Raw genomic sequence first — 13,173 nt, 5'->3', positions numbered from 1 at the left:
TGACATATACAACTGCAGTACTAATATTTTGAGACCATTCGGCAGCCCTTCATCATCACAAAGAAGCTTCATTTGGTATACCAACAAGGTCTATTGTAGCTCCACATTCAGATATAAATAAATCTGAAAATTTGGTACTTCTTGTTGTGGATTGGAGGAATTAAATTTTTAAACATAAACCGCAGCTTTAGCATCTGCAATACTCCCAGTATGCATCGATCAAAACTCCAGGAGCATGGCTTGAGCAAATGAAAGTCTACGTGCACATATTTGGCAACAACCCAGATTTCTGAAGATCTCTGTTGATGGTGAATTCAATATGATCTGTGGGTTAGAAGAAAAGATTACTCATCTCTTCTCCTGCCATGTCAGATTCTCACCTCTGCCGTGCACCAGATGACAAAAACTCTACTCCCTTAGTCTTTCTCTTGCACACATAAACCAAACCCTTGCGAAGTCACCTATATAAACCTCACACCTATCTTGCTACCACACTAGTGAAAAATCGATTTAAAAAAACGTTCACCGAGAACTCAAAGTCATTAGCTCACAAGACACTTCAGCTTGGAGAGAGAGAGAGAGAGAGAGAGAGAGAGAGAGAGAGAGAGAGAGAGAGAGAGAGAGAGAGAGAGAGAGAGAGAAACAATGGAGGTCCTACCATGGCTTCTCGGCTTTCTCGGCAGGTACCCGGAGCTCATGGTGTCCCTTGCTTGCTTTCTCCTGCTATTTCATAGGCTGAACCGGCGGCGCGGGCTGCCGACGAACTGGCCGGTGATCGGTGCGATCCCGGCGATCACCGTCAACGCCGGGCGCGTGCACGAGTGGGCGACGGAGTTCCTGCGCGCGGCGGGGCTGTCGTACGTCATCAAGGGGCCGTGGGGCTCGCCGGTCGACGTTATCGTCACCGCCGACCCGGCGAACGTGGCGCACGTGTTCACGACCAACTTCGGCAACTACCCCAAGGGCAAGGAGTTCGCCGCGCTGTTCGACGTGCTCGGCGGCGGCATCTTCAACGCCGACGGCGAGTCGTGGGCGTTCCAGCGGCGCAAGGCGCACGCGCTGCTCTCGGACGCGCGGTTCCGCGCCGCGGTCGCCGCGAGCACCGCGCGCAAGCTCCGTGGGGGCCTCGTGCCGCTCCTCGACGGCCTCGCAGCGTCGGGCGCGGCCGTGGACCTGCAGGACGTGTTCGTGCGCCTCACCTTCGACCTGACGGCGATGTTCGTGTTCGGCATCGACCCCGGCTGCCTCGCCCCCGACTTCCCGCACGTCCCGTTCGCCGCCGCCATGGACACCATCGAGGAGGTCCTGTTCTACCGGCACGTGACCCCCGTGCCGTGGCTGAAGCTCCAGAAGTACCTCAAGATAGGGCACAACAAGAGAATGCGGCAGGCTCGGCGGGTGCTCGAAGCGTCCATCGCCGAGTTCATCTCGCTCCGGCGAGAGAGCGCCGCCGCCGAGTCCGCTGGCGACGGCGACGCCGACGCCGACCTGCTCACGTCCTACCTGGCGTGCCAGGACGAGGTGGGCAAGTCGGGCGCCGAGTTCGACAGGTTCCTGCGCGACACGACGTTCAACCTCATGGTCGCCGGCCGCGACACGACGAGCTCGGCCTTGACATGGTTCTTCTGGCTGCTCACCAAGCACCCCGACGTCGAGGCGAAGATCCTCGAGGAGCTCCGCGCCCACCCGCCGTCCTCCGGCGGCGCCGGCGGCCACCACACCGCCGCCGAGCTGAAGCGGCTGGTGTACCTGCACGCGGCGCTGTCGGAGTCGCTCCGGCTGTACCCGCCGGTGCCGTTCGAGCACAAGGCGGCGGCGCGGCCCGACACGCTGCCGAGCGGGGTGCCCGTGGGGCCCACGCGGCGGGTGATCGTGTCCTTCTACTCGATGGGGCGCATGGAGGCGGTGTGGGGCAAGGACTGCCTGGAGTTCCGGCCGGAGCGATGGCTGACGGCGGCGGGGCGGCTCCGGCACGAGCCGTCGTGCAAGTTCGTGGCGTTCAACGTGGGGCCCCGGACGTGCCTCGGCAGGGACCTGGCGTTCGCGCAGATGAAGGCCGTGGTCGCCGCCGTGCTGCCGGGGTTCCGGGTGGAGGTGGACGCCGGCGCCGTGGTGCGGCCCAAGCTGTCCATCATACTCCACATGAAGGACGGGCTCAAGGTGAAGGTGCACAAGAGAGAAGCGATCGCTTAGCTTCTTAGCTAGTACTACGTTAATTACTACACTATTAATCTTGTTACTAATAATTAATTAAGGTAATGTCACGTTTAGTTTATTAATTGTCATGTCAAGTGTCAGAAAACATTAAACATGTATACGAGTGAGGGTGTATATATGCACATTTGCAATGCTGATGTGTTGCATTGCATGTGCCTTTGAAGATGTACTCTTTGCATACCATGCACATGATATGCAGACCAGTCAGATACTCAGATGTGGATGTGGTGTACATATACGATCGAGATGTGCAGTACTAGATGATTAGTGCGTGTGTACTTTTACTACACTGCACTAAAAATATACTCGCTTCGGTCACTGATAAATGATCTTTTGGACAAGTTTCTTGTCTATATTTGAATTTGAGTTTCAATATTTCTCAAAGTATATAGATTTGGAAATATGAAAATTGTATGAGTTTCAATAAGGGAGATGCTATATTTTAGGCGCTTGAACTTTAAGGTTCGTTCAGGCAATAGGGTCAAATGTTCCATTCTATAAGAAAAACTGTTCCAGTATCATGACTTATATGTTCCAAATTATTTTGTTCTATAGAATATGGCCAACAAAGCCATCGACTATAATTTGTAATGTTGCAGGCCACAATATCAAAGTGCTTCAGTCTATTAAAAAACCCGTTACAACTTAATAACCTAAATGTTTAGTAGTATATTTGTATCAAAAAGCCAAAATGTTATATAATTTGAAACGGAGGGAGTAATGTTGAATGTTATTTCTGAGATTAACCCAAAATATTAAATCTTAGTCTCTCTCCCTTTTTTGAAATTTTCTTTTGATTATTCTTGTGATCCTACATCTCATATGAGTAACATTTTAGTACCTAGTTAGGCTCCGACAGTTATGCGAATGTTTAGATTCTTATAGTGAAATCTATGAAACTGGATCGAATACTCGACTCAGAATGTGCACACATATTTTTTTATAAAATTTATTCTGAGAATTAAACATTTAAACTTTCAACGGTACGTGAAAGCAATATATTTTAAAAAAATGCTGACGGCCACTTGTGGCGTTGTTTTCTGCATTCTCGAGTGTGAGATATATAAGGTGCATCAGGATAATAGGTAGAGACACAATTTTCCAAATTTGTGATGGATCCCCCTGATGCAAGAGAAGCTCAAAGTGTAGTTACAATATTAAATACTCCCTCCGTTCCAAATTATAAGACATTTCAAGAATCTTGGAGTATGCCTTGCGCCGCTATAAGAGGAGTGGAGTGGAGTCCAAAAAGAAGGCATCAGCAAACCTCCGATCCCACACCCCACCGTTGCAGGGGCGGATCCAACGTGTGTGTGTGCGGATCCAACGTGTGTGCGCGCGCGGAGGGAGGGGCGGGGGGGGGGGGGGTGCGCTGGAGCCCCCATACTGCCCAAAACGCCATGGAGCCCCCACAGCTCGCCCAAAAATTTTGAAGGCTATTGATGAAGGATGGGGGAGCAAGGAAAAAGAAGAGTCACCAGCCCTCTGCCCTCCGTTCCTGGCTTCGCCCCTGCACCATTGTACTCCTACGTCTCAAGTGAGTGATCGTCCCTGATGGCTGGTTCGGACTGGCGCACGCCGGAGGTTGGATTAGCCGCTGGCACGTTGATAGGGGCTCTGTTGCTGCTCGCGTTTCTTGTGCCTATGTACAGCTGCGCCCGAGCCGCCGGCCCGTCGGCCGAGGCACAACTGAAGCGAGCTCGTGATCAGATTCGCAAGGCGATGGCCGCTGTTGTGGTGTCTGCTGGGCTCCTCTCCGCGGCGACAACCGAGTACCACTGTGCCTTCCGCATTAGCGGCGTTGTCCTGTCCTACGTGCTATCGAGCATGTCAGACCTGCTGATATGACTAGGTATGTACTCCTAATGTGGAAGAAAATGTCCCTATGTAATACTCCCTTCGTTCCAAATTATAAGATATCCTAAAAATCTTGGAGAGTCAAAATAATCTCAAGTTTGACAAAGATTATAGAGAGAAATATAAAAATTTATGATATCAAATTGATGTACTATGAAAATATAACTAATAAATAATCTAATAGTACTTAGTTTATATAATAAATATTATTATTTTATTATATAAATTTGGTCAAATATAAAAAACTTTGACTCTTCAAAATTGTTGGAATGTTTTATAATTTGGAACAGAGGGAGTAGTTAACATGGCACCATCGCAAAGATGTGAATAAAAAAACATAATATTGGCAAGTTTTAGCTCTGAAGCCACATGTCACTGAGACAGTGATCTTTGCTATGGCAGTAAACGAATTTGTCATCTTACTTGTATCACGATGTAAGCTTCTAGCGTAAACCATCAACACTGCGTCAACGACGGGGAGTCGGGGAGAGATCGATTACGTGAGGAAACATAGAAAGCGGTTCGTCCTCTGATAGATGGGCTGGTTTCAGTCTCGCAGCGTCACTCGAAGGCTCCCGTGCTAGTAATTTGAAGTGAACGAATTGGCAAGCTCGTTGCAGCACCGTATTGGATCAGTGCAACAGGCCAAGACATCAGGAATTCAAAAGAATCACAGATTGAAGAACTAGGACCATAGAAAAATTAAGCCGGGCGCAGAGTTTGCGAAAGAGCAATTAACATCCTCAATTCCTTATTGATTAACAACGGCAGCCAATAGGTCAACCGAAAACAGAGGAACCACATGTGACGGTAGCTGTGTTTCGATCAAGAACTTGCTACCACATAAAATACAAGTTCCTTCTGAGTGCCTGAGCTACCAATAACGGGTCCAACCATCATGTTTCCCTGCTCTGGATGTTACTTGTGTGCACAGATTATCAGCGTCACAGAGAGAGCGATGATTGCCAAAACTGTGAAGATGAGTGCCTGCTCATAACGATCAAAATCAAGGTGTTAGATGGAATTGAACTGTATTAGGCTCAAGCAAGCTAGTTCATTGGAATAAAATCTAAAGTGGCGTACCAGGCTCAAGCAAGCTAGTTCATTGGAATAAAATCTAAAGAAGTGGCGTATCAGGCTCAAGCAAGCTAGATTTTAAGTTTTGCATCATAAACAAAATGATGTGCAAATAGTCAAAAAAAAAAAAACTGCGCACCTCTCAGGCATATATGGGTATTCTGATAGAGAACATACAGCATATGGTGTTTTCGTTTTTCTTTGGGAAAACTAGCTCAATTCCCAGCCCCCAGCTTTGATACAGAAAAGAATTTGCAGTTCAGTGCATAGAAAAAATGGCCAGCACACTGTCAATGCATTTTGTGAAATCATAGAAGCTGTCAGGACATTTGATGTTTTACAGACATGAATAGTTGGGTTAGACATCAGATACCTATTTATTTTCATGCTGGGAAGTAACAATTTCAGGGATTAGGACTAACCACAACAGCTGAGGCAGCAAGACCAGGGCGCTCTCGAGGATCCCTATTGTAGTACTTGCAGCAGTAAAGAGTGGCAGCAAAGTACCATATCAATGGGCACACGAAACCTACAAGAAAACTGTAACAGAAGCATGTTAAATGGACAATCTTTAACCAAAGTTTGATAAGGGGAGTGCAGCATACGTACGAAGACCACCCTATCCCACAACCACAGCAAGGAAGCCGTCTCTCAAAGATTGCTAGCCGTGGGTTTTCTTCATCTCTGAGTAGCGAATACTTGCCAACACACCCCTGGCACTGGCAAAATTCGTCTGAGTGTGCTGTGCGGAGCAAAGAAAGAATATGATCAGCTAGCGCAATCTAAGATAATTATAGCGCAAGTAAACGTAGTCACCTGAAACGTTAATAAATATGATCGGCTAGCGCAATCTAAGATAATTATAGCGCAAATATTCCGACGTCGTGTCCTGAAATGTTAATGATATACACATTTTCACAAGTACAAACCAAACTTTATATTTAATGAAGTTAACTTCTATCCTGATGATATCTTTACTTGACAAGTATACCGGCATCCTGTTCTGATTATTACAGAAAAGTACAAATTCACAATAATAGGTGTTACGGTTGCAAAGTTTCCAATTAAGATATGTAGCGACAAAGGGAAGGCAGCTAAAGATAATGTTCCATCTTCATATCCCAACAGAAAAGAAGAAAGGCAAGTCTTGCTTTGGCAATAAGAGAAGGAGCGTCTCACAAGAAACAATATAAAGTTGAAACCAGTTACCTTCTCCCATTTGTTCTACAGCTATTGCAAGGAAAGTGCCAGTGGTCTCAATACCAATAACTGACCAACAGATTCTACCCTCCTGTCAATACTTCAATAAACTTGATCGCCGTAATTTTTCGTAACAGAAGTAGCTGGGTACATCAAGCATGCAAGTTTTCCAGGATGCTCATGATACTGCAAAGGAGATCAAGAATATGTATGTATAAGATTTCTATTCAAATACAATTATGAGTAAATTGATAGGAACAAAAGCATGAAAATTTGCATAAACAAATAGGATTATAGGAACAAATGCATGCAAAATTGCATGAAGTGCTTTTTAATTGGTAGAAGAATATGAATTAGTCCTGCAAAATTGAAGAAGCAACTCATCCAACACAAAAATTACAGTGCCTCAGCAGTCAGCAGTCAGCACAGCAGGTACTACATCTAAGTTTTCAAACACAAGTACACAGAAGTTTAATGGTAGGACATCATAACATAGCACTATCGCCTACTGTCGTTACAGAGTTCAAAGCAAGGGATTACTTCCCCGTATAAACACGTGATTTCACTGTTCTGGAGAGATAAGTATACCAAAACACATTCAAGCATACTATCTCTCAGCTAGAGGCTTAGAGCTAGTGTGGGCAATGGAAAATAATTAAATACATGACTGAACTCAAGAGTTGAATTCTACAAGCAAAACCAAAAATCAAGTGCCAATACAATAGAAACGTAACTGCATGCCTCCTATGCTAGTTCTCACAATGGCAGCGGGTTAACTTAAAGCACTTGTCACTGTCTGTACCCAAACTTCGTGGGCAAAGAGGCAAGACACGCTTCTCTAGTTCTCTTGCATGCCCTCAGATTGCAAGCTTGCAACCACGATTGCTAGTCTTACGAACTTAAAGACAGATTTCCCACCGACGCTGTAGTTCCTCGGATAACTTGGGTCAACAATTTCATCGAACACACTGAGCTCATCGGGGCATCAACGTTTGGGGATTGGGTAACACTACGAACTGACCATCCGACCCAACAGCCAACCAGCCGCAAAAGGAGGCCCTTCAGACTCGATTACTCGCCCCACCACCACGCACAGACGATTACCAACTTCAAACCCGCAGCTCGAATCTAATCAACCCCCGCGCTAGAAATCAGGAACCTAGGAACCCCAGCCCAAAGGGATCGAAGAGACTCGCCCGCACGGCAAGCAACGGAACCGTGGTGGGGGAAGAAGAGCAGACTCACGCGGTGTGATCGACGGATACCGCAACGGAGAGCGAGCGATTCGGGGCGGGGGGGTTCCTCGGATGCCCAGCGCCGCCAGGTCAGGTCCGGTTCCTCTTCCTCCCCGGCGTCGGGGTTTGAGTGGGCCGAAGGGTGTGGGGAAAGCGCGAGGGCTTTCTCGCCCGCTTGCTCCGCTTGCTGGAGACCCGGAGTGGGATTCAGACCATGGAAGCCTGCGCTGGAAGCTCGGCGGGGTGGATGGGGGGGGGGGGGTGGAGCTGCTCGCCCTCGCCTCCTCTCCTTGTTCGTTGCGTCCCTTCCAAGGGGAGGTGTCGGGTGCCCGCCGCTGTTCCTGTTCTGCTATTTTTGCAATTTTTGCCGATCAGTGCCCGTAGTTCTTTTTATAAGCAACAGTGTCCATTGCTATCCATAGGCGTTTTTCATACAAGTCCTTCTGAATTACTCCAACAAGATGTCTTCGATAAAAATTGAGAAAAGGAAATTTGAGATGATATTTTTGCAAATATAAATGGCGATGTGACCTGGTTTGAACAAATGGGCTGTCGCATGTACTACAGTAGATGAATAGATGGAGATGGCCATGACGCTGTTCTAGCAAAGCTCCTAATCAACCTGTTGGGTTGGGTTTGTGACCTTGGTCGGTTCCAGATCATACGTATGTGTGCCTCTCGATGACTGGTGATACATAGAGACATGCCGACAAGGACTACTTCATATCACCCTCTTGTCAACAATAGATGAGGCATCTGAGTCCAATGGATTGATTAATCGTTGCGGGGTTGGTTAGTGGTTACCGATGGATTAATCATTAGGGTAGGGTAAGAGCGTGGTGATTGTTGCCTTACGATTGAGATAATAACAATGGCAGCATGACTAGCAACCAAGTTAGTATGGAGGGTCATGATTGCTCCAATTTGGGAGAAAAAAAAAAGGTGATTTCATCAAGTTCTGCCATACATATATTTTATCTTACAGGACAAAAAGAACCTATGCTGATAAAGTAAATCAATTCTATTTCCAGAGCACATGGAGGGCAAGAACCGGCACGTTGTTGGCTCGCCCGAGTTGCCCGGCAAGGAGCGAAGATCGGATATGTTATTTGGCTAATCATATACGTATAGACGAAGAGAACAAGGGTAGATTATCCTCGGCGGCAACTGTATAATCTAGCGCACACGCATCTCACTCACGGGTGCGGTCATGGCGAAGGTAGACATGCAACGAGTAGTCCGAGATAACGGCTAAGATCTATTCTACATATTGAGTAAAACACACATATTAAATAATTTTCTTACGCTTTCGTCCTCGCTTCGCGCAAAAGGTTTGAACCGGAGTTATTAACTTCCCAGGAACCGGCAATTTAAACTGGTTCGACTCCCTTCCCGTTTTCAGTACGGGACTAAAGCACCACTGTGCCGCGGCGCTACAGTAGCGACACACTACAGTAACTCGCGGGGCCCACTGGGGCATGGGCTGTGACAAACACCCCCGTTAGGATTCGACGTCCTCATCGAACCGTCGAACCAGCTTACCCATACGAGACAAAGGAGCAGGATCTCCTCTCTTGGGCCACGTCCCATACGTCTAGTGCTAACGATCCCATGTGCCATGTCCGTGGATTCACTGCCAGCAGCCCATGTGTATCCGTCCATATGATGGTGGCATCTGTGTTCCCACGCGCACACAACGTACGTGGCGTGAAACCGCGAGAGTATTGCTCTGATACCCCTGCAACGACCCGGCCCTGGATAACGGCTAAGATCTACTCTACACGTTGAGTAAAATACACCTGCTAAATAACTCTCTTGTGCTTTCGTCCTCACTTCGCGCGAAAAATTCGAACCGGAGTTATTAGCTTCCCAGAGACCGGCTATTTAAACCGCCCCTTCCCGTTTCGACCAAAGCACCACTGTGCCGCGGTGCTACAGTAGCGACATGCTACGTTAACTCGCGCGGCCCACTGGCCCATGGACTGTGACAGACCATTAGTTTATGTTTATGCAGGAGCAGGACACAATAGTTCAGATGTTCAGAACTTCAGATGGCTCATTATATTAATGCAAGGCTTGGGCCGATGGGCCGTGCAATCGGCTGATGGGCTATACATCCGTCTGCAATCTGCATGCAACACTGAGCGCGCATCGGGTGCTATACATCCGTGTGCAGCTTTATTAAGGAATGATGGGGAAAATAAAGTTAAACTATAGAAAATCGTGTTTAGGTAATAACAAGCTCAAATCTGCAAGGAATAGTTTTGGGAGACACAATTCATATTCAAAAAATAAAGAAAGAAAACACACACGGGAGAAGATATAATTTGAACAATGATGAGCAGGTCTACTCAATTGGCTGATACTGATGAGCGGAGTTGATCACACGAAGCAAAAATTAGCAAAAGGAGTGGGAAGGAGAGAGGGCAGCTGGCCGCCGAGCATGAAGCTGACACAGACGGGATCTGGTTGGACCCGTACTTTACAAATTATTACACAGCTCTTAAGTACAAAATGTGATCTAAATCAAGATCTGAATCTCAGTTCTGCTTCTGCATTTAACCTTCTGGGAACGTTTCTACAATCTAGCAAAGAAGAATTGAGTGCTGAACCGTAGATCATAAATCCTAATATGTACATCCATATCGCTGGATAAGTAATAACAACAAGCAAGTCTTCAGCTTACAAAGCAATTGCACACCATGTTCTTTGTCCTCCTCATATCATTCCTCCCCTCTTGCCACAATCTTGTACTTGCCTGTCAGTTGTTGCTGTAGCAACAAAAACACAAATCCAGACAGAAAATTTTTCATCACACTGCTATTTCCAAATTTCTACAAAATTTGATTAACATTGATTTCCAGAAGCACTAGAGGTTATGCAAGATTTTACCTTCTCCCAGAGCTCGGTGTGCTCCCTGCAGAAGCCTGCGACGATGGCGCCGCCCTTCCCCTCCCGGTACTCGATGCACAGACCGGCGTCGAGGCCGCAGGAGACATGGAAGCCGAGGGCGCACTTGGGCTGGGAGCACTCCAGCGCGCACCCGTCGTTGCTCTCGCAGATGTAGCAGTCCTTGGCGAACCGGTGGGCCGGCACGAGGGAGCAGTCGACGCCGTCGCGGCCGTCGGGGTCCCGGAAGAACACCTCCGGAACAAGCAGCGCGCAAGAGATGTGCGCCCACTACCCCTCCGTCGTGCGCTTCATCGCGCCGCCCCTGGCCGGGCAGAGGCAGCAGCTTGGGCGCGCCGCCGGCTTGCTCTTCTCGGCGGCGCAGAGCGAGCAGAACCAGTTGCCGTCGGGGATGGCCTGCGCGAGCGGGTTGCCGTAGCAGGAAGCGTGCACCATGAGGTCGCACCCGTCGCAGAACACGATGGGGTCGGACGGGTCGCCGTCGGTGCTCGCGCACACGGCGCAGAGCACGCCGTCCTCCTCCTCCACGGCTTCTTGCACCACGTCGTCGTCCCAATTCCTCAACTCCTCCTTGAGTGCTGCTCCCTTCGCATCGGCCACTTCATCGGATTTCTGGCGCACTTCAACCCCAGCTTCAGTCTGCTTGCCATTGACGATATTGCATGCTTTCTTCCCCAGATCTTTAGGTTTATTCGGAGATCTTGGTGTGCTTGGTTTCATGGGCATTTGCTCCTTGGTTCCCATAGGATTGATGGGTTTCTCAGGTTTCTTCAACTCTTTGCCTCTCACACGAACTTCAGCAAGTCCATTCATCGACTCCTGTTTGAGTGCTGCTGCTTTGGCATCAGCCGCTTTGTCAGATTTCTAAAAAAAAAAAAACTCGGGGGTTGAAACGGTCCCCACCCGTGTTTCATTAAGAGGAAGCGACTGTCTCGGCTCTTAACCCGACCGAGAAACCCCCCGAACCCTGGCCCACCAGCGAGGGGGATTTTTTACCCCGCGGCATCGGAAATTCGCGTCCCCCAGGACTCGAACCCACGCCGCGGGGGTGCCGCCAGCCCCAGCCGGCCAACTGGTCGTAGGGGCCTTAGGCGCTTTGTCAGATTTCTCGCGAGCAACAACTCCAGACTGCTTGCCAGTGACGGTCTTGCTGTCTTTCTTCTCCACATCTTTAGATTTATTTGGAGATCTTGGTTTGCCCGTTTTCATGGACACTTGCTCCTTGGTTTCCTTAGGATTGATGGGCTTCTCGGGTTTCTTGAAATCTTTTCCTCTTGGGCAACCTTCAGTGCCATTTGCCACTCTGGGAATGATGGCGCCGCCGCCGTGTTTGTTGGATCCTTGAGGCCTGGCTTCTTTGGCAGTGCCGAACCGAGGACCATCTGACTCCACGGATGGAGGCGGCATCACGCGCTTGTTGGCCGGTAAGCACACCGGCACGGAACGCGCGCCCTCCTGCCGAGGTCCTGGCGCGTGGATGCGCTTCTTGTCCACGACGCAGGGCGAAGCGACCGTATCCGCCGCCGGCGCCGCGCAGACTCGCTTGTTGGCCGGTAGGAGCACCGGGGCAGAACCGGCGGTGGCCCCCCGCGGCGCCGGCGCTTGGACGCGCGCGCATGTGGAAGCGACCACATCCAGCGGCGGCTGCGCACTCGCGAGCTTCTTGGCAGGAAGGCACGCGGGCAACACCGCATCCGCCGGCGGCGCGTGGGCGCGCTTCTTGGCGGGGAGGCACACCGGGGCCGCGTCCTCCGGCGGCGGCGCCACAACGGCTCTCTTCTTCGCCGGGAGGCAGAACGGGACGGCCGCCGCCGGCTCCTCCGGCGGCCGCGCCACAACGGCCCTCTTCTTTACCGGGAGGCAAACGGAGACGGCGGCCAACTCCTCCTCCTCCGGCGGCGGCGGCGGCGGGAACACGCGCTTCTTGGCCGACAGCAGCACGCGCGGAGCCGACCCGAGCTGAGCGCCGACGTGCTTGAATCGCTTCGAGAGCGGCAGGTCACGGCCTAGCAGACCTAATTTTGAACTTGACATTTCCTGTTTCGTTATGCTGGGCTGCAGATGCCCTCCGGCATTCACTGCAGGACAGACTCAGCAAGGGGGCATCTGGTGGATCAGGGAGGGGCCGCGCTGATGAGATTTACCTCAAGCTGCGAACAAGTACAGGTCTGTCTGCGACTGTGAGTAGCCCATTTCTTATCTATGTTTGATGTCTCGGTGAACCCTATCCCTTTGCATAATCTCTTCTCTAAATCTGCTATGAGTTAGTTTGCCTTTTATTTTGTTATTCCGCTTTATAAAATCCCTCACATTACTTTCTTGTTTATCTTCAGCTCCCCCATTAAAGCTGATTGATTTACCTGGGATAGACCAGCGAGCTGTTGATGATTCCATGGTAGGTTCTTAAATTATTTTTACGCTACTGTTCCTGTTCGTAAATGCATGGAGTTTTGGTAGAATGCTCATTAACCAGTTTTGGTAGAATGCGGGGCGGCGGCTGCCCACAGCACCGGTGGAGATGGAGCCTGCAGCGACGCCACGCTTCTTCACCCAGATTTTCCCCGAGGAGGTTGCTAATCTTGATTGGGTTCCTGATGGGTACGTCTTCTTCCAATGCTCCTTAGGATTAGGAATTCATCATAGGTTAGTGCTAACTTTAGACTAGTAAAAAATTGAT

The 13,173-nt window shown here is 49.5% G+C and overlaps 3 protein-coding genes across 3 annotated transcripts; 1 reads left to right on the top strand and 2 right to left on the bottom strand.

Moving 5' to 3' along the window:
• Positions 1 to 510: 510 nt before the first annotated feature.
• LOC120705776 (alkane hydroxylase MAH1-like) lies at positions 511 to 2,432 on the top strand. Its single transcript, XM_039990284.1, has one exon. It carries the CDS (start codon positions 646 to 648, stop codon positions 2,191 to 2,193), a length of 1,548 nt encoding a protein of 515 aa, XP_039846218.1. The 5' UTR covers positions 511 to 645; the 3' UTR covers positions 2,194 to 2,432.
• A 2,319-nt stretch (positions 2,433 to 4,751) lies between these two features.
• Positions 4,752 to 7,916, bottom strand: LOC120705775 (60S ribosomal protein L18a-like protein). The gene is made up of 5 exons (XM_039990283.1): positions 7,597 to 7,916; positions 6,361 to 6,537; positions 5,761 to 5,893; positions 5,574 to 5,691; positions 4,752 to 5,061 (listed from the first exon to the last, which is right to left on the bottom strand). The coding sequence occupies exons 2-5, from the start codon at positions 6,368 to 6,370 to the stop codon at positions 4,993 to 4,995; spliced, it is 330 nt and encodes a 109-aa protein (XP_039846217.1). The 5' UTR covers positions 6,371 to 6,537; positions 7,597 to 7,916; the 3' UTR covers positions 4,752 to 4,992.
• Positions 7,917 to 10,030: 2,114 nt separating this feature from the next.
• On the bottom strand, positions 10,031 to 12,105 carry LOC120710435 (remodeling and spacing factor 1-like). The gene is made up of 3 exons (XM_039996123.1): positions 11,602 to 12,105; positions 10,479 to 11,358; positions 10,031 to 10,357 (listed from the first exon to the last, which is right to left on the bottom strand). The coding sequence occupies exons 1-2, from the start codon at positions 11,901 to 11,903 to the stop codon at positions 10,767 to 10,769; spliced, it is 894 nt and encodes a 297-aa protein (XP_039852057.1). The 5' UTR covers positions 11,904 to 12,105; the 3' UTR covers positions 10,031 to 10,357; positions 10,479 to 10,766.
• Between the last annotated feature and the right edge of the window lie 1,068 nt (positions 12,106 to 13,173).

Source organism: Panicum virgatum, chromosome 5K (genome assembly GCF_016808335.1).
Source record: "Panicum virgatum strain AP13 chromosome 5K, P.virgatum_v5, whole genome shotgun sequence".
NCBI lineage: Eukaryota > Viridiplantae > Streptophyta > Magnoliopsida > Poales > Poaceae > Panicum > Panicum virgatum.
Note: the sequence above shows the minus strand (reverse complement) of the source record. Positions and strands in the feature narration are given on the sequence as shown.